Source organism: Camelina sativa, chromosome 7 (assembly GCF_030686135.1).
Source record: "Camelina sativa cultivar CO46 ecotype springtype chromosome 7, ASM3068613v1".
NCBI classification, from domain to species: domain Eukaryota; kingdom Viridiplantae; phylum Streptophyta; class Magnoliopsida; order Brassicales; family Brassicaceae; genus Camelina; species Camelina sativa.
In genome coordinates this window covers 25,761,562-25,780,803 of record NC_141886.1, presented here as the reverse complement: position 1 = coordinate 25,780,803, position 19,242 = coordinate 25,761,562, and the positions used below count along the sequence as shown (strand labels likewise).

Genomic DNA, 19,242 nt, shown 5'->3' with positions numbered 1-19,242 from the left:
TTCCTCATCGAACCTATACCAGCACTCAAAAGCATTATGACCCCTTTTACTGCAAATCTGACAGACTGGTTTCTCATTTGCGTTGCCGGAAGTTCTGGTTGGGATGACGGACGAGAACTGTTGATGAAAGCCACGACCACGAGTGGAGAATGACCCTCTGCCTCTGCTTCTGTTACCGCGACCGCCACGAAAACCTGAGGTTCTTGTGGTGTTGAGAGCAAGGTGTGGTGAAACATCGGTTGAAACAGAGTATCCTTGAAGTCTATCATCGTAACCAGTAAGGCGAGAGATCACATTATCATAAGTGGGTGCTGGCAGACGATCCATTGAATCCTCAATAACAGTGATAATAGGTTCATATTCACGACTTAAACCTCTCAAGGCTGCAAAAATCTTCATTTTCTCACTAACTGGATCACCTATTGAAGCTAGCTGGTCACAAATATCTTTGATTCTCCTAAGATAATCTGACATGCTTTTCTCTAGTTTTTCAGCATTTTGAAGATGCCTTTGTAGCTCAAATAACCTAGAGGATGATGTGCGGTTAAAGTGAGAGATTAGTGTGTCCCATACCTCTTGAGCAGTTGCAGAACCTACCACCAGACGTAGAACGTTCTCTGTCATGCAGCCGAGCAACCATGCTTTAACCACCTGATCATATCTGGACCAGCTCTCAAAATCTGGGTTGAGTATATCTTCAACTTTGTCATTGTTGTTGTTGCGGATGGGAATCTTCTCATCTGGAGGTTTGGTAGCTCCATTGGCAAAGCCTAAAAGACCTTGAGTGCGCAGAAAAGACTCAAACTGTGACTTCCAAATGATGTAGTTTTGCTCAGTGAGCTTTATTGTAACACAGTTGGAGATGTGAAGAGAAGGAGAAGAGTAGGGTTCCATGGTTCTGTCCAAGGCTCTGATACCATGAAGAAATAAACAGAGAAACAGAGAGAAGAAAGAATGATTCTATTATTATTCAATCGATGAGTTTTGATACAATATCTTGTTCCTTTTATACATAAGGATACAAGGGATATTAGAGTCTTAACCTAGGTTCTAGGTTCTTCCAATCATTGTTACGTGGCGTCACTATCATCACATGGTTCAAGGACGGCAAATTGGTTCTTGGTTGGCAATGCCGTACAATTTGCAGGTGACGTCTTCTTTCGTTTTTTGTCGTGTTTTGCAGGTATCCGTTGAGTAGATGTGGGCTTAGGAAGAGTGTTGGGCCTTGGTCCCAATAATCCTTTTTGCAAAGCTTTGTCGTTTTGGACACAGTTCTTCACAGACGGTTCTAGTGAAGTGGGTGCCATCAATCTTTATATAACACAAGCCGTCGTGTTCGTTTAGTGAAGGATGAGAACGTTTTTCAAAACGAAGCGGATAAAACTCCACAATGTTGGTATGCTCCCTCCCGTCGTCCATGTTGAGCGGTTGATGTAGAGAAATCTCACGTAATATTTATGAAAGAGATGTTGGGTTTGGATCTCGAAATCGATTAGGGTTTCGTAATCGAATGAGAGATATTTCAAATTTGGGGGGTTGTGGAGTGTATATATATCTTATTATATAAAGTTGGATTTTGAAAGTTAGCCATATTAACCAGATTTTGACATGTGTCAAGTTTAAATCAATATGAGATTTTGACATGTGTAAAAGTTATTATTTAATAGGAGGGATCTGAGATTACAACAAAAATAAAATATTTTGTTTTAAACAATAATAATGTAAAAAGATAATTATCAACAAAAATTTAAATTTTTTTTTGTAAATAATTATAAGGAGATTATATATCTCTTATTGAGATTATATATCTTATTATATAAAATTGGGTTTTGAAAGTTAGTCATTAACAGTATTTTGATATGTGTCAAGTTATTAATATGAGATTTTGAGATGTGTAAAAGTTAATATTTAATAGGAGGGATTTGAGATTATGACAAAAAAACAAAAAATTGTTTAAACAATATTCTTATTATATAAAGATGCGTTTGAAAGTTAGTTATTAACAGGATTTTGACACGTGTCAAGTTATTAATTTGAAATTTTTACATGTGTAAAAGTTAATATTTAATAGAAGGGATTTGAGATTATGACAAAAAAAAAAAAAAATTAACAATATTCTTATTATATAAAGATTGGTTTTGAAAATTAGCAATTAACAGGATTTTGAGATGTGTAAAAGTTAATATTTAATAGGAGGGATTTGAGATTATGAAAAAAACAAAAAATTGTTTAAAAAATATTAATAATGTAAAAAGATAATTATAATTTTTTTAAACAGTTTTTTGAAAATTAATTATAAGGAGATTATATATTTCAAAAAATGCAAAATTCTAACATTATTTACTTATTTTTAATTTTAAGTTATTAATTCAACAAAAAAATAGAAAAGAGATTAAGAAAAATATACAATTAATTACTAAATCTAAAAAATTTAAATACTCACTTCTATATAAACATAGATCTTCTCATATTTTTCATCTAACAAAATAATTTATTCAAAAACATTGATTTAAACTTTATTCTATTGGTAAAATTTCTTTAATGGGAAGGTAAATTTTGCTTATTTTTTAAAACCAAAAATTTCTCCTACTTTATCTTTTTTTTTTTCAGTTTGGAATAGGTAAGATTAATATATTGACCAAAAAAAAATGTAAGATTAATATATTGCATATACTCTTTCTAATACTGTATTTTAAATTTTATTGTAGGATTTTTAGATTTTTTTATTTAATTTATATTTTTATCTTTGATTTGAGATTCATATATTACTGTGATTACAATTTTCTATTATTTCTATGTCAAATTAATTTTCTTCTAATTTCTCAACCTTTATTGGTTGGTCATAGACTTTTATGCAAACATAAATGTTGTAATTCATTCAATCCTAAAGGGAGATAAAGAGTAAGGATAAAATAAGCTAATCAAACACAAGTTTACAACAAACATAGATAGATAGATTGGAAAAATATAAATCGTTTTTGATATATCTATAGGAGCTCGGAGACAAAGGGTAAATCATGATGTGTCAAAGACACTTCCACGAATATATTGGAAAATTTAACATTAGTTACTATCAAAAGATTTTGTGACGTTGGAAAAAAGTTTTTAGTTTCATTGGTTGTCGTAGCATGCCACTTTGAAATAGCTAAAATATGTGAATATGTTCTCTCCACACATGAGGAAGGATGGGCAAAGGTTCTCTCAATGGTGGAGGAGGTTGAACGCATGCAAGGTTATCTCTACAAGTGAGGAAGGTGGAGCCAAGATTCTCTTCATGGTGGAGGAGGTTGGACACAAGATTCTCTCCATAAGGGAGGAGGGCATAGCTGAGGTTCTCTCAATGGTTGGTCATACACTATTGTGATGATACATCATTGATTAGTATACTATATAATATATTTTTAATTCGAGAAGTTTCTTGAACCAACAATTTTAGTGATTAAATAAACTATGCAAAAGTGAAAATAAATAGACGTAATAGTTGGCTTAATTTGTTTATATATATATTTTTCTAGGTGGTGGTAAAGAATATATTTGTAACATACAATATATTTAGTTAAATATAAAAAAAATCTACTTCTAATGGTAACATATATCAAAAAATGTACATTGATATAAATGAGTGCATTATAGGGGAAAAAATTTATAAAAAATGTATAACAAATTTTAATATTTTTTATTAAATTTAATATTATTTATAACATTTTAAAACCTCACTGTTGGGCGGATCCTTATCTATTATTATATATATAGAGGGACTAGGTAGGGTTGAAAGGTACTCTATCTATAACGGGCTTTTTTTAATGGGCCCTAACGTAATGAATTCGGAAGTTTCAATTCACAGATTCTTTGGTCCGGCCCGGGAGCGGGTGGTGGCCGGTTACTCTAATGAATATGATCGAAGGAAACACGGTTAGAAAATCGTACCAGAGGGCAGTATTATTAACTATTAATCCTTCATCCATACAAAGTACAAACTAAAACAAAAGGGGGTGCCTCTACAAACCAAAAATACATGGCTGAGAAACTTTTCGAGTTAATTACACGTTGTTGTTACTATAACTAATGTTTTATGACAATTACATAAAACCTTGCAGGATCATTAAATCTTATTGAAGTCCTTTTTTTTTGGTTTGGTTTGATTCAATCATTTAGGAAGCATGGGACCACTTCAACACACTCTTGGACCGGTTTCAAAGGAAGACAACAAATCTTTAGTCTTTTAGTTTTTACACGAAGGCTATGTACAGTACAAGATACGGTTCTCTGAATCAAAAGATGTTTGCAGAATGCAGAAGTTGTCACAGGTTTTTAATTTACAGCAAAATTTTGTTTGTTGGTTGAGACTCTTGAGACTCGATCTATCTAATCTGTTATATCATAAAAGGCTTTTAAAGAAGGTTAAGTACGTACGGAGGAGTAATAGTTTAAGGCCATATAATTAATTGGGCTAATAAGCCCATTAAAAAGGATTTAGTAGTTAGCCGTTAGAAGAAGAAGAAAAAAGGCAACGGTGAGGTTGTGGTGGAGTTGGTGTTGTGTTGGCTTTTACGATTCTTTTTTTTTTTTTTAGTTAACGGTAAGCTACTTTTTTAACTTCTACTTAAAGCTTTTGTTTGTATTCCCCATTATACCCTTCATTCACAAGTCACAACACCACATACACACTTCACCAAATTTAGACTCTGACTCTCTGCCCAACTCTAAATTATCTATCTACCCTCCATTAATCATATGAGGTTTCTTTGCCGTCACACAAGTAACAAAGTTTACCATACGTAGATATAAGTGTGATATGAATATGGGTCATTACACTTATCGCTAAAATTTGTTTTTTGAACTAGAACAATTAACTTCATATTGTATTGTATTAATCAAAAATTTGGACTAGAATGGAATTATTATACTAGTAATTGGTAAAATTCTGGGTTGTCCTGTATTTTCTAATTCCAGTTCTTGAGTAATTTTTTTTCTGTAAAGAGCATTAAAATAACATAAAGGAAGTGGGGGTCAAATAAAATTGGTTCATTGACAATCATTGTACTTCCCCCTCTTCGAGAAGCCAAAAGCTGTGTGATTGAGGGCACGAGCTACTGAAGCAGTTAACTTCGAGGTCGGGAGTAAAATAATGTAACAGTTGTTTCATTAATTTTACTGTATCTGTGTATATGTGTCAAAGTCATAAAAGCATGCGGAATTGAAGACTTTTGGTGCATTCTCCAAAAACATTCGGCATCTCCAACTCCAGTTTATTTTGAGTCAAATTTCTATTATAAAGCAATGCTTCAATTCTACTCTATATTATATTCTAAAATAGAGAAAATGATAGGATTGTTCTATATATAAAATAATTCTATTTTCACCTCTATTTTTTTATACTAATTCTATTTTAGAGTTAAAAATAGAATAATACATTAGAGGAAAACAATGCTCTATTTTTTAATTGCTCTAATTTAGAGAAAAAAATAAAAATATACATTGGAGATAGTCTTAGAGTTTAAAACCCTCTAATTTTAAAATTTTTTTAAAAGTAAATAATGTAGTCATTGTTTCGTTACATTTTTATTGTATATATGGTTCAAAGTCATAAAAGCATTAGGACTTTGGTCTATTGAATTCAATTAATAATAACCATACAGTAGTAAGTTAGAAAATGCAGACGGCAAACTTTTATGCTGAACTAATGAGACAAAAGCGTAATTTTCACGACATATACATGTAATAACACCATTAGTAACGGTGTCCTTTTCTGAAACCAAAAGCATAAATTAACCGAACACGTAAGCAATATTCACCGGCTATAACCGGTTTACCTTTCTTTTTTAATTTGTTACCGTTTCTTCTTTGTTTCTTTTTAAAACCTCTCCAAATAATAATAAGCTCTCTCATTCATACTCTGTTCCATCTCTCTCTCTCTCTCTCTGAGTCTGATCTTCATCTCACTTTCCGATTTTACCCCCACATTACCTTCAAATTCCATCTTCCTACCCCTTCAAAGCTTCTTACGAGATGTCTGTAGTCTCAAATCTTCGTTCTCCGGTTAAACCAATGGTTGTTGAGTCTCGAGCTATCCTCTGTTCAACCGGGAACAGATTCAAGGTTACGAACACAGAGATTACAAAGAAGCCACAACAACGAGTGACGAAATCTCCGGCGGCGAAGAAGAAGAAGCCGGACTCGAGTTTCTCAGCTTCGACTGATGATTCGTCTTCTTCCACTTCATCCTCGGAACGTTCAACGGTGAAGACGACGAACTCTAGGAAAATCATAACGCCGTCGAAACGGAACGGAGTAGTAACTACGAAGCTCAATGATGTCGTCGCCGTTGCCGTTGTTGAGGACAATTCTCCTAAACTTCCGGGACCGGTCAAGAGATGCCACTGGATCACACCTAATTCAGGTTTCTCTCTCTCTCTGACCACTTTATTTTTTATGTTTTCCCTCTTTGCCTCATTTTAACTTTAATTTAAATTTTACGGTTTTTTCTACTATTTATTTTAATTTATAAAATGTTGAATTTCGTGAATAACGAGGAGATCATGTTTTAAAAGAAGATGGAATAAAATGATTTTTTTTTTGTTTTAATGTTGGAAATAAAATGTTCTTTTTGGTTTTAATGTTAGAAATAAAAAATGTTGTAACATTATATCAATGTAGAGAGAGACTTTGTTGTCCTTGTCGCACATTTAATGAATCTGCAAAGGAATTAAAAGATACTTACCCAATTTATTTCGTTTTTGGCCTCTAAAAAATATCTCTATCGACTTCACAAATGAAGAAGCCATGTGAATAATTGGCTTTTTTTATGGTTTACGAAATGTAGTAACATTTTTTTTTTTAATATGTGTTAAAAGATTATAAAGGTGACAATCAGTTTTCATACATGTCAACAACATATTTATTGCACCCAGCAAAAACTTGGTCTTGTAGTTGAGACATACTGTATAAGCCTATAAGGACAAAAATCTTTCTTTTTTTTCGTTGAAGATTGATTGATACTACTCCTACTATATACGTTTTTTCGGTTAATTATTAATAATGGTGCTTGATGAACAGACCCGATCTACGTGTTGTTCCATGACAAGGAATGGGGTGTTCCAGTTCGTGACGACAAGAAACTCTTCGAGCTACTTGTGTTCACACAAGCATTGGCTGAGTTTAGCTGGCCTTCAATCCTTCACAAAAGAGAGGACTTTAGGTAAACTTAGGCCAGTGAATTTGACTATTTTGTGTTTTAATTTGGTGTATTAGTAAAAGGTTTTTGTTTCGTTTTGCAGGAAGCTCTTTGAAGAGTTTGATCCTTCAGCTATATCACAATTCACAGAGAAGAGGTTGACGTCTCTTAGAGTAAACGGGTGTCTAATTTTATCCGAGCAGAAGCTGCGAGCAATTGTAGAGAACGCAAAGTCAGTTCTTAAGGTCAGTGCTGTGTGCTTTGATAAGAAATTGTGAATATTATGTGTTGAAAACTTATTTGAATCAGCTTTGGTTGTAAATTGAAAACAGGTCAAGCAAGAATATGGATCATTCAGCAATTATTGTTGGAGATTTGTGAACCACAAGCCACTAAGAAATGGCTATCGTTATGGTCGTCAAGTGCCGGTTAAGTCGCCAAAGGCAGAGTACATTAGTAAAGATATGATGCAGAGAGGGTTTCGCTGCGTTGGTCCTACTGTTATCTATTCCTTCTTGCAGGCCTCTGGCATTGTGAATGATCATCTCACAGCTTGTTTCAGATACCAAGAATGTGATGTTGAGACTGAGAATGAACTGAAAAGCCTTGAGATGGACACCATACTGCATTCTCCACGGCTTGTTTGATCAGCAACAGGGGAATGGATTATTAAAAAGATGAGTGACCAGAGTTTGTATTCATTATGGAATGTAGCATTTGTAGCTAGCTCCGTTAATTGATTGTGCTTTTCTTCTAGCTAGCTTTGTCTAACTAGTTATTTGATGATGTGTTAGTGTTTGACAAAAAGATTGATTGCAGAGAATAAGGAATTTAACATTTTGTAAAAGCATATGTTCTGCAAAGTTTGGATCTTTGATGCATGGACTTGAGACATGAGACTAAGCAATTTGACAGGACACAAAACAGGTTCAAGCCACTAATTCATGTGACATTTGTAAGGGGACAGAATCATACATATATTAAGATATTTTATCTACAAATAATGCTTTTGAAACCAAATTCATGATTTGAACAAAACAAACCACTCTAACACTCCAATGCTTCTTCCATGGAGAAGGCTGTGAGCAGCATATTTGGATAGTAAGTGAGGAACATATGAGATTCCCATAAAGATCCAAATACCTGGAAGAAGAAACAATATGAGTATTTTGCCTAGTTTGTTCATATTGTCAACCACGAGCCTTGCCATTTCCAAGTGTAAGCTCAAGATCCTCCATACCAACATCATGTATCCTCTCTCCTTCCCACGGCTTAACTTGGCTATTCTCAAATTTAAATTCAGAGCTTTGACCAATCTCTTGGAACGCAGCAGCATTTGGAAACATCTGCGGAGGAGCGGGTTTCACAAGATTGAAAGTAGGAGAAGTTGGGACCATAGAGGCAGAGAACATAGGCTGCTGTTGCTGTTGAGCAAACTTCTGAAAGCTTATCCAATGACCAGAATCAACAGTGGAAGAGTCAGACTCATCACATTCAGGTATAGTAGCCGGGGTATGAAACTGGCGATGCGTCGGACTAGCAGGTGCAGAAACCGCATAGAAAGGATAGTTAAAAGACGCCATGGATTGTTTAGCAATAGCCATGGACTGCTGAGCAATAGAGTCCCAGTTGGGCAACGGTTTAGGATTCTTGGAAGTTGGAGACGAGATAGGTGGGGTAACGGGACAACTGTTTGAGATTCTGAGGGAAGGTAGAGAGGAAGGAATGCCACCGTTTCTGAGGAAGGGGAAGTAGGTGGAATTTGGCTCACCACGAGAGGGACTAGGGAAAGATGAGGAAGAAGGGCTGACTTGGTAAGACGGGATTGGACTTTGAAAAGCTGATGAAAGAGGGCTATGGTTCTGAGATGAGTAAGGAGTAGCTCGTGATGAAGTACCAGCTATCTCACCAGGTAAAGGCTTGCATCCCTGTTGCTCCAACCAAAACAACAATAACCAATCAGAATGGATCAAGTATCATAGATACAGATGAAGACCTTCGCATACTAATAATAGCTCAAGATTTGGATCATCAGAGACACATCAATCTAAAATTAGAAAGATAACCCTAGATCCATGTATAAACATATGCTTTGATTTGACAAGGTAACTAAAATGTAATTTTCCAGGAATCATAGATATTCTCAGATTCAAACCCGATTAAACACAAATCAAAATCGACGAATTCAGATTCAAACAACAATAACGTTAATAAACAATAAGGCTCAGATCTGAAAAAAAAAAAAGTAAAATAACCTTGCGATAAGTAGTACCGTCTTCTTCAACAACCCAACCAGCTTCAGAACAAAGAGCCTTAAGGACCTCATTATTATCACAATGTTTAGGCAAATTATAATCGCCTTGAGCTCTAAGACCAGTGTATATCTTAGCAGCTACAGCTCTTCTCCGTCTCTCTCTCCTCCGATTATTCTCCCTCTCTCTCCACGACGGTTTCCTCCTCGCTGCTGCTGCTGCAGCCGCCGCAGCCGCAGCTGCTGCTGATGTCGACGTAGCACCGTCAGACGTCATCGGAAAAAAAAACCACCACCGCCACACCTCGAAATCTCCGAGAGAGAGCTTTGGATGGGGTAGGTGAAGAACTGAAGATTTGTGTGAACACAGACTGAAGAAGAAGAAGAGAGGAGGAGTGAGAAGTTAGTGCTCACGAGGAATACGCTTTTCCCCTTCGCTGGAATCGAAGAAGAATCTCTCTCCCTCTCGCTCTCTCTCTCTCTTTCTTTCTTTCTTTTTTTTTTACTTTGATGTTAAAAAAAAAAGTTGACTCGTCTGTGTGTGTGTGTTCGAAGGTACACATTAAAGAATTACTGTTATTATTATATCAATCGTCCACGTGTAACAACGTGGTGTTTGAAGGGTGAGATTGAGTAAGGTGTATATAGGGATGTGTGTGATTAGGTGTAGAAGATAAATAAGACAGTAGCGTGTGTGTATCGTTGTCGTAGCAGTACGTTATTATTGTTTTTTTTTTTCCGTTGGTTGGGTGTGTGTTACAAAAAGAGAGTAATGACCAAATAATACAGAGAAGAAGAAAAGAGGAGACAGTGTGGGACCCGATTCTTTAGTGTGGGTCCCTTACTTGTGTGACACACCATTTGATTGGTTCTCTCTTTTTTTTTTTTTTTTTTTTTTTTTTTTTTTTTTTTTATCATATAAATAGAGTAGATATAATCAATCATATTATAAGATGAAACATAATGATGTCTTTAATTAAATAGAGAATTTCTTAGCATACGAACGAATTTTGACCATTTTTGTCTTCGTTAGTTGTATGTAAATTACCCATACATTTTACTTTCTTAACCCTCTTCTTCGTAATTTATAATTTGGGTCGTATTTAGTATTTACTAGTGTATATGTTTTTATGCATAAGTTTATTTGAAGCTTTTGATATAGTATCCAGATTACTTGTATAGTCCACAACTTGAAATTTGCTAAAGTTTTTATAAAGTTAATTGCTGAGTCCATCATTATATTTAGAATGATTTTATTAGTTGTTTTATACCATCATTTATAACTAGTAACTACACAAATGTATAGTTCATTGAAAAAGGGGTTTGTCCCACAGCTAGGCCCGGCGGCATATTATATTTGACTGATCTTACAACGAATGCAAATCGAGATTACACTTTACAAATGTTAAATCAAAATTATAAGTAGTCAAAAACATATATACTTCGTATAAGCTACTACTTTTACCTATATCTAATATATGTATATAAACTGTGACTTTAATCTTGAAATGTCAACTGTTTTATGTCGTAATAAAGTTCAGAAAAACCAAAAAAAAAAAAAAAAAGGAGAAGAAGTATGAGTGTGACTAACTTAAGAGGGTACATCGCTAGACTGCTAGTACTAGTATAGATATGTAATAAATTCATTTACAGTATTTATAATATCTTTAGATTATGACGTTTATCATAATTCAGAAATCTCCGTTTTATATAATCTCTTGGCAACATTTGGAGTCAATCAGAGGGTTTCAAATAATTTATGGAAAAAAAGAACACCGTTGCCAGGGATCGAACCCGGTTCATCCGGATGACAGGCGGGAATACTTACCACTATACTACAACGACTTTGTTGCTTAGTTGACGACAATAATCGTAATTACTATTTAATAATTTAAAACCAGCATTCAGAGAAATATGATTAAGGGTTTACTTTTTTTTTTTCTGGTTTCGGACTAGCTAGTTACAATAGGCACATGATGTGCTAAATTTGTCTATATCATTGTTTTACTTTTGTACATATCCATGACACATTAGAACTATATGTGTTTAGCCGTGAAGTAGTTAGTCATCAAAATCTACTAAAAATTGAAACGCCCAAAGATACAAAATAGTAGTGTATATAAAAAAAGAAAACACAATACAGTAGGTTGCTAATCATCAAAATATACTTATATAAATAAAAAAAGATATCCCAATGAAAACATGCACAAACTAATTGTCATACAGAAATAAAACAAAATTACAAATAAGAAGCATTATAGTACGTCCTTTATATCAAATGAAGGAGGCGTTGCTAAAAATTTGGATAAAACACTAACAAATATATGTGGGTGACGTTTACATTACAGATTATTATTTAGTGTAATTTGTGTAAACACCAATTGCCTGAAAACAGCAATTTAGCTTTTAGGCCAAAAATAAAGACTTTTATCTGAAATATGTTTTACTTTTTGGATTACTTCCATGTTACACCTAGCTAACAACTCTTTTCTTCAAACTTTTATAACCGTCTAAACTCATAATCATTATTTTTTATGTTTATATACCTTCAAAGATCAAAGTTTACAAACATGTTAATTGTTAGTATGTCTTATACAATGAATGAAGTAGAGAGTCCGCGTGTGTGTGTATGTGTGATTTCAAATTCAAAATAACATGCGAGAGTAAAGGGGTGTCACTGTAATTTACTTGAATGCACGGACCCCATTACTCCTGACTTTTTAATTATTTTTGAATTAAAAAACAGTCAACCAATTCAGGATTCACGTCGATCGCGTGTATACATAACACAAAAAATTTAACAAGTATGGCCCTCGTTTTTCCTTTTTTATACTACTTAACCTATTTAAAACCCTGTGAAAAAGCAACAAAACTCAGATTCCAATACAAAATTAGTACCCAAAATGTTTTCTTTTAACCAAAGGGTACTCGCTCAATCCATTGTTTTTTTTGTTTTGCTCCCATTTCATTGTATAAAGTTGGTTATATATATAGACGTGTGTACCTATTACTTTTAACAAGGAAAATAAACCTTTTTTTTTTAATCTTCGGATTAATTCACTCATTGTGAATAGATTACAAAATTTTGATCTTTCACCTCATAGATTTTAAACTATTAGAGAGGGTAAAGAAAGTATCAAAAAAAATATTTGTAAAAGTGAAAAAGATTTTTTTGGTACCTATCCATGAAAGATAATAAAAAAAAACCGCTCAATTTCCACAGAGCAAAATGGTGGCAGTACAAAACCACACGTGGCGATTTATTATTGGTTAAGCTAGGAAGGCGGTCGCTATCGTCCCTTCACTTCCCTCCTCTCCTCTCTGTATCATCATCTCTCTCTCTCTCTTACTCATCGTACTATACTCTGCTTTTTTCCTCTTTCTTCTCTCACTCTTACTCTGTCTCTTTGCTCTTTTCTTCATCAGACCAAATTAAATAAAATAAAACCCTAATTTCCTAGCTCGATTTCTCTCTTATCTCATCTCCCCAAAAGAAAAATGCACGAACTTGTCTTTCGGAGATCGTGAACACTCGATTTTTTTTTTTGTCTTATCTATAATAGAGAGGTAAAGAGAAAAAAAAAACACAAATGCTGGAAGCTGCACAGAACAACAACAACAACAACAACAACTCAAGCAGCATCCTCAATGGAGGAGGTGGATTCTCTCAGCTACAGAGTTGCTTCGGCGATTGCAGTAGCGAAGAGGAACTATCTGTCTTACCACGTCATACCAAAGTTGTCGTCACCGGAAACAACCGTACCAAATCTGTCCTCGTCGGTCTTCAAGGCGTTGTTAAAAAAGCCGTCGGACTCGGTGGTTGGCATTGGCTGGTCAGCATAAATTTTAGCTTTTCCCTACCTTGGTTTTGTCTTATTTTCATCTTTGTCTGATATATAAATCCAAAACCCAGCTCGAGTCATTAGCTTAGTAATGCAACAAATCAATCGTAGTTTGATGAAAAAAAAAAGAAGCAATTTTTTCATACCGATGGGATTGATTGTGCTAAAAAGGTCATAACTTTAATTTGATAAATTGCATCATAACGATCTGCACTTTTTTATATTTATTTTCTAACTTTAATTTACTTTTCTCAATCAATTTGTTTTTTTTTTCTTGAAGAATCCTTCTTATCCCTTTTCATCTTTGTTCAAGCTGGCTTTTAGATTTGTTTTACTTGTCACTAGTTATGATATAAACTAATAGATTTTAGGGTTATTGTTCTTTCTTTTTCAGATGTGTCATTTTCATCCTCTGCCGAATTTTTCTTCCTTTGTGTTTTGATGTTAACTTTTATTAGATTGATGTTCTCCGTCTCATTAGGCTGCTAGTTTTTTTCTTTTAATTATAAAATTTAGTGTCTCTGATCTTTTTGTTTTCTTCTTTTGATCATTACTAATTTCACCTTTTCTCTAGTTTTATAATGAAATCAGTATCTTGTAACAATTTCCTCATTGCCCAACGCATCTAATAATTTACTAATTTCGATATCAAGTTCCACCAGTTCTTGTCTCCCTTAGCATTCCCATTTCTCAAAAAGTCCCAAACTTTACTTGTTTTACCAAGTGCAAATTTTTTAAAAATCTAGTCCTCTCTCGCTTTTGATTTTCAGGTTTTGACTAATGGGATTGAAGTGAAGTTGCAGAGGAATGCGCTTAGTGTTCTTGAACATCCTACAGGGAACGAAGTAGACAATGATCTTGAAGTCGAGCATAATACACAGTGGAACAATCCTTCTGATATGAGTAAGTTTGGTTCCTTGTCTCTGTCAATGAATGATCCGAAACTCTTCAATAAATGTGGCATGTTGTTGACAATTTTCTTCTGATACGAATGTCTTAGTTTTAACAATTTCCAGTTTTTTTTTGTCTTTTGGAGCTTTGCTCTGTTTTGTTTTCTAGCATTCTATAAAGGTTTTAGCTTTTGAATTGGTTCTTAACTCTTATCATCTTCTGCTGTCTTTTGCAGCAACTGAGGAGACTTTGAAGCCTCATAAGTCGAAGCAGAGAGGACACAGATCATCGCGGTTATCTCAAAAGGCAATCTTCAGGGCCGTATCTTGTGACTCACACTCAAAAAACTCGAGTTTAACACCTCGTGGGAACATGGTAATTCCTCGGACTTCTTCTACCTAGTGGGGTTTTTCATTTAAATGTTTTTGGTTTACTGATTTGGGAATATGGCTTCTGCGCAGAAGGTTGATTTTACCAAATTGGATACGCCTGCATTATTGAGATACTGGCGACATTTTAACCTTGTGAGTTTATAAATAAAATCTTATGTTACCAGTAGGAAAAGAGTTTTTGTTTTTTTGACTACACGTGAGATTGTTCTCATTTTGTGAAGGTGGATGCTCTTCCTAATCCAACAAGGGAGCAACTAATTGACATTGTTCAGAGACACTTCATGTCTCAGGTAACATAAAGCTGTGGTGATATTTATGAATTTCTCTTCTGATTTTTGACAAGGCTGAAACATTTTTCTGGTTTACAGCAAATGGATGAGCTTCAGGTAATTGTGGGATTCGTTCAGACAGCAACAGGAATGAAGAAGGCTAGCAGGTCGAAACCAAAAGAACGCAGAAACAATGATCTTTAACTGCATCAGCTATAGGCTAACAAAGTCTGTCAAAGGCTAGCGCGGGTCACATGTTTTAACCATTCCGTGGCTCTTAAAAGTTTTAAGTATAGTAGTTTTAACTCTGTCTATTGGGTGGGTTAACACTAGTTATCATTGCTCTCTCCATGTAAGTAAGTTCATCAAGAACCAATGACAGGAATCAAAAGAACCCCTTAGTTGTCATTGCTCTGCTCCATGTAAGTAAAGTCTATCAAGAACCAATGACAGGAATCAAAGGATCTCTAATTAAGCATCCATCTTTGTTTAGGTTCGATATGAATGTGTATAGGTAATGCAAAAAACCTATACCATATATAAAATTCAAAAGAGATACAAATCAAAGTAACAATGCAAATGAGGTGAATGTAACAACTGAATACTAGAAAAATCTTTAAAATGGAAGAATATGAATCAAAGTACTAATTTTTTTCGTACATAATAATAAGCAAAAGAAACGTGAGAACCCAAATCTAAACCGGGTTAAGACCGGGTGGGGCAGAAAGAGATCAAGTAGTTAGATCCCGAACAAGTGAAGGTACTGGTGGCGTCGTCATAGGCGTAACTGTAAGCGCCAGGGCAAGCGCTTTTAAACATGGCCGAGTAATGCGTCGGAGAACAAGTTTGCGGCGTCGCGTGAGCACCGGTGCAACAGAACTCCTCAGAATTAAACGCCGCACAAGCACTTTTACACGCCGCGATGATTCCGGTATGCGGATCCATGATCCGAAGCTCGTTAGGGCAAACCGCATTGACGTCGGCGACGCAGCCGGCGTAATGACAATCACCGGAGCCTCCTTGTGGTTTAATCCCCATCTCGACATTGTAACCGTCGACGAGGCTCACGTCGTAGAAATCCTTGCCGCCATCGCCAACGAGTGTGAACTCAGCCAGAGTGACCGGAGGAACTCCGCCGCCGTTACATTTAAGAACGCCGCCGCAGTCTCCGGTGACGCAGTTACCGTGGCCTGAGGCGTCGAAGTTGCAGCCGGTACGAGCCCAGAAGCGTCCTGACCATCCAGCAGGAGCCGTGAGCTGTACGGAAGCGCCTGGAGTCAAGGGAAAACCGCCGTCGCCGAGGGTGTTGTCGTTGCCGGAGAGAATCCCCGGCCAGACGGTGTAGGGACAACTGTTCTGTAGTGTGAAGACGGTGGCGGAAACAGCAATGGCGCCTGCGATTTCAAAACACACAAACAAACAAAAACTATTAAATCCGAAGAGACAAAAAAAAAAAAAACACAAAATCGAATTGTGTTGTAAAAACAGAGAGTGTTTGTTTGTTTGGTCTTACTAGTGATGAAGAAGACCAAGAAGAGAATCTGAATACTTGAGTAATTCGCCATTTTTGGTTTAAGAGTCGAGTTTTGTCTTTTGTGAATCTATGTGCGGGTGAATGATGATGATTGTGAATGTCAGTTACTCGCACCGTTCCTCTATTTATAAGTGCTTTGGTTTTGTTAGCCCATGACCTTTGGCTTTGTGAAGTTATTTGCATTAATGGGTTTTTATTGCGTCAAATTACTATAGTTCTTTCATTAATTTTGACGGGTAAAAGAAAAATATCGTGGGTCATAAATAATTACGGATTCATGACAGTAGTGGTGAAAGAGCATGTTCAATTTTTTTAACTTGGAACAAACAAAAAATCAAAGAGACGTGAAGAGACCGCACGTGTACCATTATCACACGTTCGTGTGAGGTTCCGTTACAGAAAAAAAAACAATTATCCCGCGCAAGTAGAAACGGTCTTCCATGATTGATTCCATAACTCGTATTGCTTTTTTTTTTTTTTTTTTTTTTTTTTTTGTAAATTTTCATGTACTTTTTTTTTTCTTTTTTTTCCGGTAGCTTCACTAGAATGATATCATGAGATTGGTCATTTGGTTTGCTGTGAAAGTGTAAAATTTGTTGTATATTCATGAAAATGGGCTAGCTCAGAAACACTTGTATTGAGGGAGACTTTGAAAGATAAGAGGTGATGAGTAGACTGACTTAAACAGACAATCTCTTGTTCATAAATTGACTCAACTGTCGTCTACATGTAGCAGAAAATACTCTATGCCTTTATTAATACGTAACTGAGGTGACGATGGATTTCTTTGAACTTGTACATCATGAATTAATTAAGGACCCTTTCGTTCATGACTCAATGTTTACTAACCAGAGTTCTATTTTTTCTCTTAACTCAGAGTTACATCGTCCACAAGGTTTTGATCTATATATGTGACCATGATATATCGATCTATTTCCCTTTCTAAGAACCGTGCTAAAAACATATTTGACAATTCTTCAAGGAAATCTTGGAACTATAAGAACCTTGAGCTTATCTTCACGTCATAACCACACAAAATTTTATTTATTTTGGAACATTTTCGACATTTTCGAAAGAAAGAAAAATATATACAAGATTAACTACGAGGTTTATGCCCGCAGACTTATGTTTTTTAAAAGTCAACATATTCGCTCCAGATATTTTTTCTATAAATTGTAAGAACCTTAAACCTATAGCTTCACCAAAAAAAAAAAAAAAAAAGACATTTCAAAGCAAAGCAAAATAGAGAGAGTGTAGTATTATCCATTTTGGAGAAGAAAGAAAAGAATGCAGCAGCCCTATGTGTACGCTTACCCTCAAGGCGGTGGCTCTTCGGTTCCTTTGCCTCCACAAGCCGGAGTGATAGTAGATCCAAGGTACTGCTCTCCGCAAATTATAGATCTGGCGATCGTACGGAAGCTGATGAAGATAACGGACGGTAACTTCGTGATAACGAATGTGCACGGAAATCTGTTGTTCGAGGTGAAGGACCCGTTGTTTGCTCTTCACGACAAGAGGATCTTGCTGGATGCTTCTGGAGCTAAGGTCATGACTTTAAAAGGGAAGGTACAAATTAATTTAAAAAAAAAAAACAGATTTAACGTACATTATATAACTTGATATGTAATTATACAGCTAGGATAGGCTTGGTTTAATGGTTTATTAATACTATCATCATTGCAGATGGTGAGCATGCATGACAGGTGGCAAGTGTTTAGAGGAGGGAGTACCGAGCCGGGTGATCTGCTATACACGGTGAAAAGATCGCATATGCTTCAGCTTAAGGCCAAACTTGATGTGTTTTTAGCTCACAACACAGAGGAGAAGAGATGTGATTTCAGAGTCAAAGGGACTTGGCACGAGCGTTCTTGTGTTGTCTATGCCGGCGAATCTGACACCATTGTTGCCCAAGTAAACAAACTCTCTTTCCTTCCTTCCATCAAATTCCCATGCATCTCACTTTGTTCTTCCTAGAAAGACGGTATTTTACATGGACAGGTTTATATCATATATTTTTTTAAAAAATATCGGATTAAGTTTTTATATAATACATTTAATAATATATTTTATTATTTTTGACTTCATAAATAAAAACACTTATTTATGATGGAATAAAAATGGTATGGTTTTGAATGGCAGATGCACGAGAAGCACACGGTGCAAAGCGTTTTCTTGGGAAAGGACAATTTCTCCGTCACTGTTTATCCAAACGTTGATTATGCCTTCATTGCCTCTCTCATTGTCATTCTTGTAGAAGTTAAATAAAATTCTTGTGAATAAATACGTTTGGAAAGCTATTCTTGTAAGACAACCAATTCTATATTTCTATACGTTTCCGACAAGTAAGTTAACGTTTGTAAAGCTATTTTTGTAAGACAACCAAAACTTGTCGACCAAGTAAGTCATGACTCGGTCTGGCCCAGCAGACAATACGTAGCCCACTAACTAATAATTGCCCCCAATACCTCCTTTCAAATTGGTGTGTGAATGTTGAGAACGCCCAACTTGGATATCAACGTATTCAATCGACCCTTGCCCAATGCTTTTTAATACATCCGCCAACGGAGTCGTTGTAGGCACATGCACTTTTGTAATCCATCCATCCTTAATAGCATCAAATCAATTTCTACATGTTGTATCTATTCACGGAAAAGTACTGGATGTACCGTGATGTGTGATCAGCGGTATAAGATCTAGGTAAACTGTGTTTTCTTCTTGTTATTTGCCTACAACTGTGTTTTCTTCTTGTTATTCTTGTTACACTCTGTTTTAGAGTATTACGGTCGGTTGACAAAGTTGTGGGAAGAACTGCAAAACTACAAAACTTTTCGTGCGTGTAGGTGTGAAGCAGCTCCTGATATTGCCAAAGAACGCGAAGATGATCGAGTT

The 19,242-nt window shown here is 35.4% G+C and overlaps 5 protein-coding genes and 1 long non-coding RNA gene across 8 annotated transcripts; 4 read left to right on the top strand and 2 right to left on the bottom strand.

Annotated features, from left to right (window-relative positions):
* The first annotated feature begins 2,420 nt into the window (after positions 1–2,420).
* Positions 2,421–3,490, top strand: LOC147941704 (uncharacterized). Its single transcript, XR_015562763.1, has 2 exons — positions 2,421–2,549; positions 3,185–3,490. It is a non-coding gene; the product is annotated as an uncharacterized LOC147941704 (long non-coding RNA).
* A 2,273-nt stretch (positions 3,491–5,763) lies between these two features.
* LOC104702246 (uncharacterized) lies at positions 5,764–8,021 on the top strand. The gene is made up of 4 exons (XM_010418071.3): positions 5,764–6,400; positions 7,057–7,198; positions 7,278–7,419; positions 7,507–8,021. The coding sequence occupies exons 1-4, from the start codon at positions 6,010–6,012 to the stop codon at positions 7,819–7,821; spliced, it is 990 nt and encodes a 329-aa protein (XP_010416373.2). The 5' UTR covers positions 5,764–6,009; the 3' UTR covers positions 7,822–8,021.
* On the bottom strand, positions 7,988–10,180 carry LOC104702245 (protein BRASSINAZOLE-RESISTANT 1). The gene is made up of 2 exons (XM_010418070.3): positions 9,430–10,180; positions 7,988–9,102 (listed from the first exon to the last, which is right to left on the bottom strand). The coding sequence occupies exons 1-2, from the start codon at positions 9,700–9,702 to the stop codon at positions 8,365–8,367; spliced, it is 1,011 nt and encodes a 336-aa protein (XP_010416372.1). The 5' UTR covers positions 9,703–10,180; the 3' UTR covers positions 7,988–8,364.
* Positions 10,181–12,693: 2,513 nt separating this feature from the next.
* On the top strand, positions 12,694–15,297 carry LOC104702244 (uncharacterized). Of its 2 annotated transcripts, none has more exons than XM_010418068.2 (6): positions 12,694–13,258; positions 14,038–14,170; positions 14,394–14,533; positions 14,620–14,682; positions 14,772–14,840; positions 14,919–15,297. In XM_010418068.2, the coding sequence occupies exons 1-6, from the start codon at positions 13,016–13,018 to the stop codon at positions 15,021–15,023; spliced, it is 753 nt and encodes a 250-aa protein (XP_010416370.1). In that variant the 5' UTR covers positions 12,694–13,015; the 3' UTR covers positions 15,024–15,297. The 2 variants fall into 2 exon arrangements, with proteins under 2 accessions (XP_010416370.1, XP_087313155.1); XM_087457029.1 differs by having other exon boundaries at positions 12,729–13,258; positions 14,623–14,682.
* Positions 15,298–15,337: 40 nt separating this feature from the next.
* Positions 15,338–16,519, bottom strand: LOC104702243 (pathogenesis-related protein 5). The gene is made up of 2 exons (XM_010418067.3): positions 16,333–16,519; positions 15,338–16,213 (listed from the first exon to the last, which is right to left on the bottom strand). Exons 1-2 carry the CDS (start codon positions 16,382–16,384, stop codon positions 15,525–15,527), a joined length of 741 nt encoding a protein of 246 aa, XP_010416369.1. The 5' UTR covers positions 16,385–16,519; the 3' UTR covers positions 15,338–15,524.
* An 858-nt stretch (positions 16,520–17,377) lies between these two features.
* LOC104702241 (protein LURP-one-related 15) lies at positions 17,378–18,714 on the top strand. 2 transcript variants are annotated; one of them, XM_010418065.2, is made up of 3 exons: positions 17,378–17,919; positions 18,037–18,264; positions 18,493–18,714. In XM_010418065.2, exons 1-3 carry the CDS (start codon positions 17,641–17,643, stop codon positions 18,616–18,618), a joined length of 633 nt encoding a protein of 210 aa, XP_010416367.1. In that variant the 5' UTR covers positions 17,378–17,640; the 3' UTR covers positions 18,619–18,714. The 2 variants fall into 2 exon arrangements, with proteins under 2 accessions (XP_010416367.1, XP_010416368.1); XM_010418066.3 differs by having other exon boundaries at positions 17,390–17,919; positions 18,037–18,351.
* The last annotated feature ends 528 nt before the right edge of the window (positions 18,715–19,242 follow it).

Coding starts and splice junctions, on each gene's coding strand:
- LOC104702246 (XM_010418071.3), top strand. CDS start 6,010: ATGTCTGTAGTCTCAAATCTTCGTTCTCCGGTTAAACCAATGGTTGTT. Junction 6,401..7,056: donor CTGGATCACACCTAATTCAG/GTTTCTCTCTCT, acceptor CTTGATGAACAG/ACCCGATCTACGTGTTGTTC. Junction 7,199..7,277: donor CACAAAAGAGAGGACTTTAG/GTAAACTTAGGC, acceptor TTCGTTTTGCAG/GAAGCTCTTTGAAGAGTTTG.
- LOC104702241 (XM_010418065.2), top strand. CDS start 17,641: ATGCAGCAGCCCTATGTGTACGCTTACCCTCAAGGCGGTGGCTCTTCG. Junction 17,920..18,036: donor TCATGACTTTAAAAGGGAAG/GTACAAATTAAT, acceptor TCATCATTGCAG/ATGGTGAGCATGCATGACAG. Junction 18,265..18,492: donor CTGACACCATTGTTGCCCAA/GTAAACAAACTC, acceptor TTTGAATGGCAG/ATGCACGAGAAGCACACGGT.
- LOC104702243 (XM_010418067.3), bottom strand. CDS start 16,384: ATGGCGAATTACTCAAGTATTCAGATTCTCTTCTTGGTCTTCTTCATC. Junction 16,214..16,332: donor CTTGGTCTTCTTCATCACTA/GTAAGACCAAAC, acceptor TTGAAATCGCAG/GCGCCATTGCTGTTTCCGCC.
- LOC104702244 (XM_010418068.2), top strand. CDS start 13,016: ATGCTGGAAGCTGCACAGAACAACAACAACAACAACAACAACTCAAGC. Junction 14,171..14,393: donor GAACAATCCTTCTGATATGA/GTAAGTTTGGTT, acceptor TGTCTTTTGCAG/CAACTGAGGAGACTTTGAAG. Junction 14,534..14,619: donor TAACACCTCGTGGGAACATG/GTAATTCCTCGG, acceptor GCTTCTGCGCAG/AAGGTTGATTTTACCAAATT.
- LOC104702245 (XM_010418070.3), bottom strand. CDS start 9,702: ATGACGTCTGACGGTGCTACGTCGACATCAGCAGCAGCTGCGGCTGCG. Junction 9,103..9,429: donor ACGGTACTACTTATCGCAAG/GTTATTTTACTT, acceptor TTGGAGCAACAG/GGATGCAAGCCTTTACCTGG.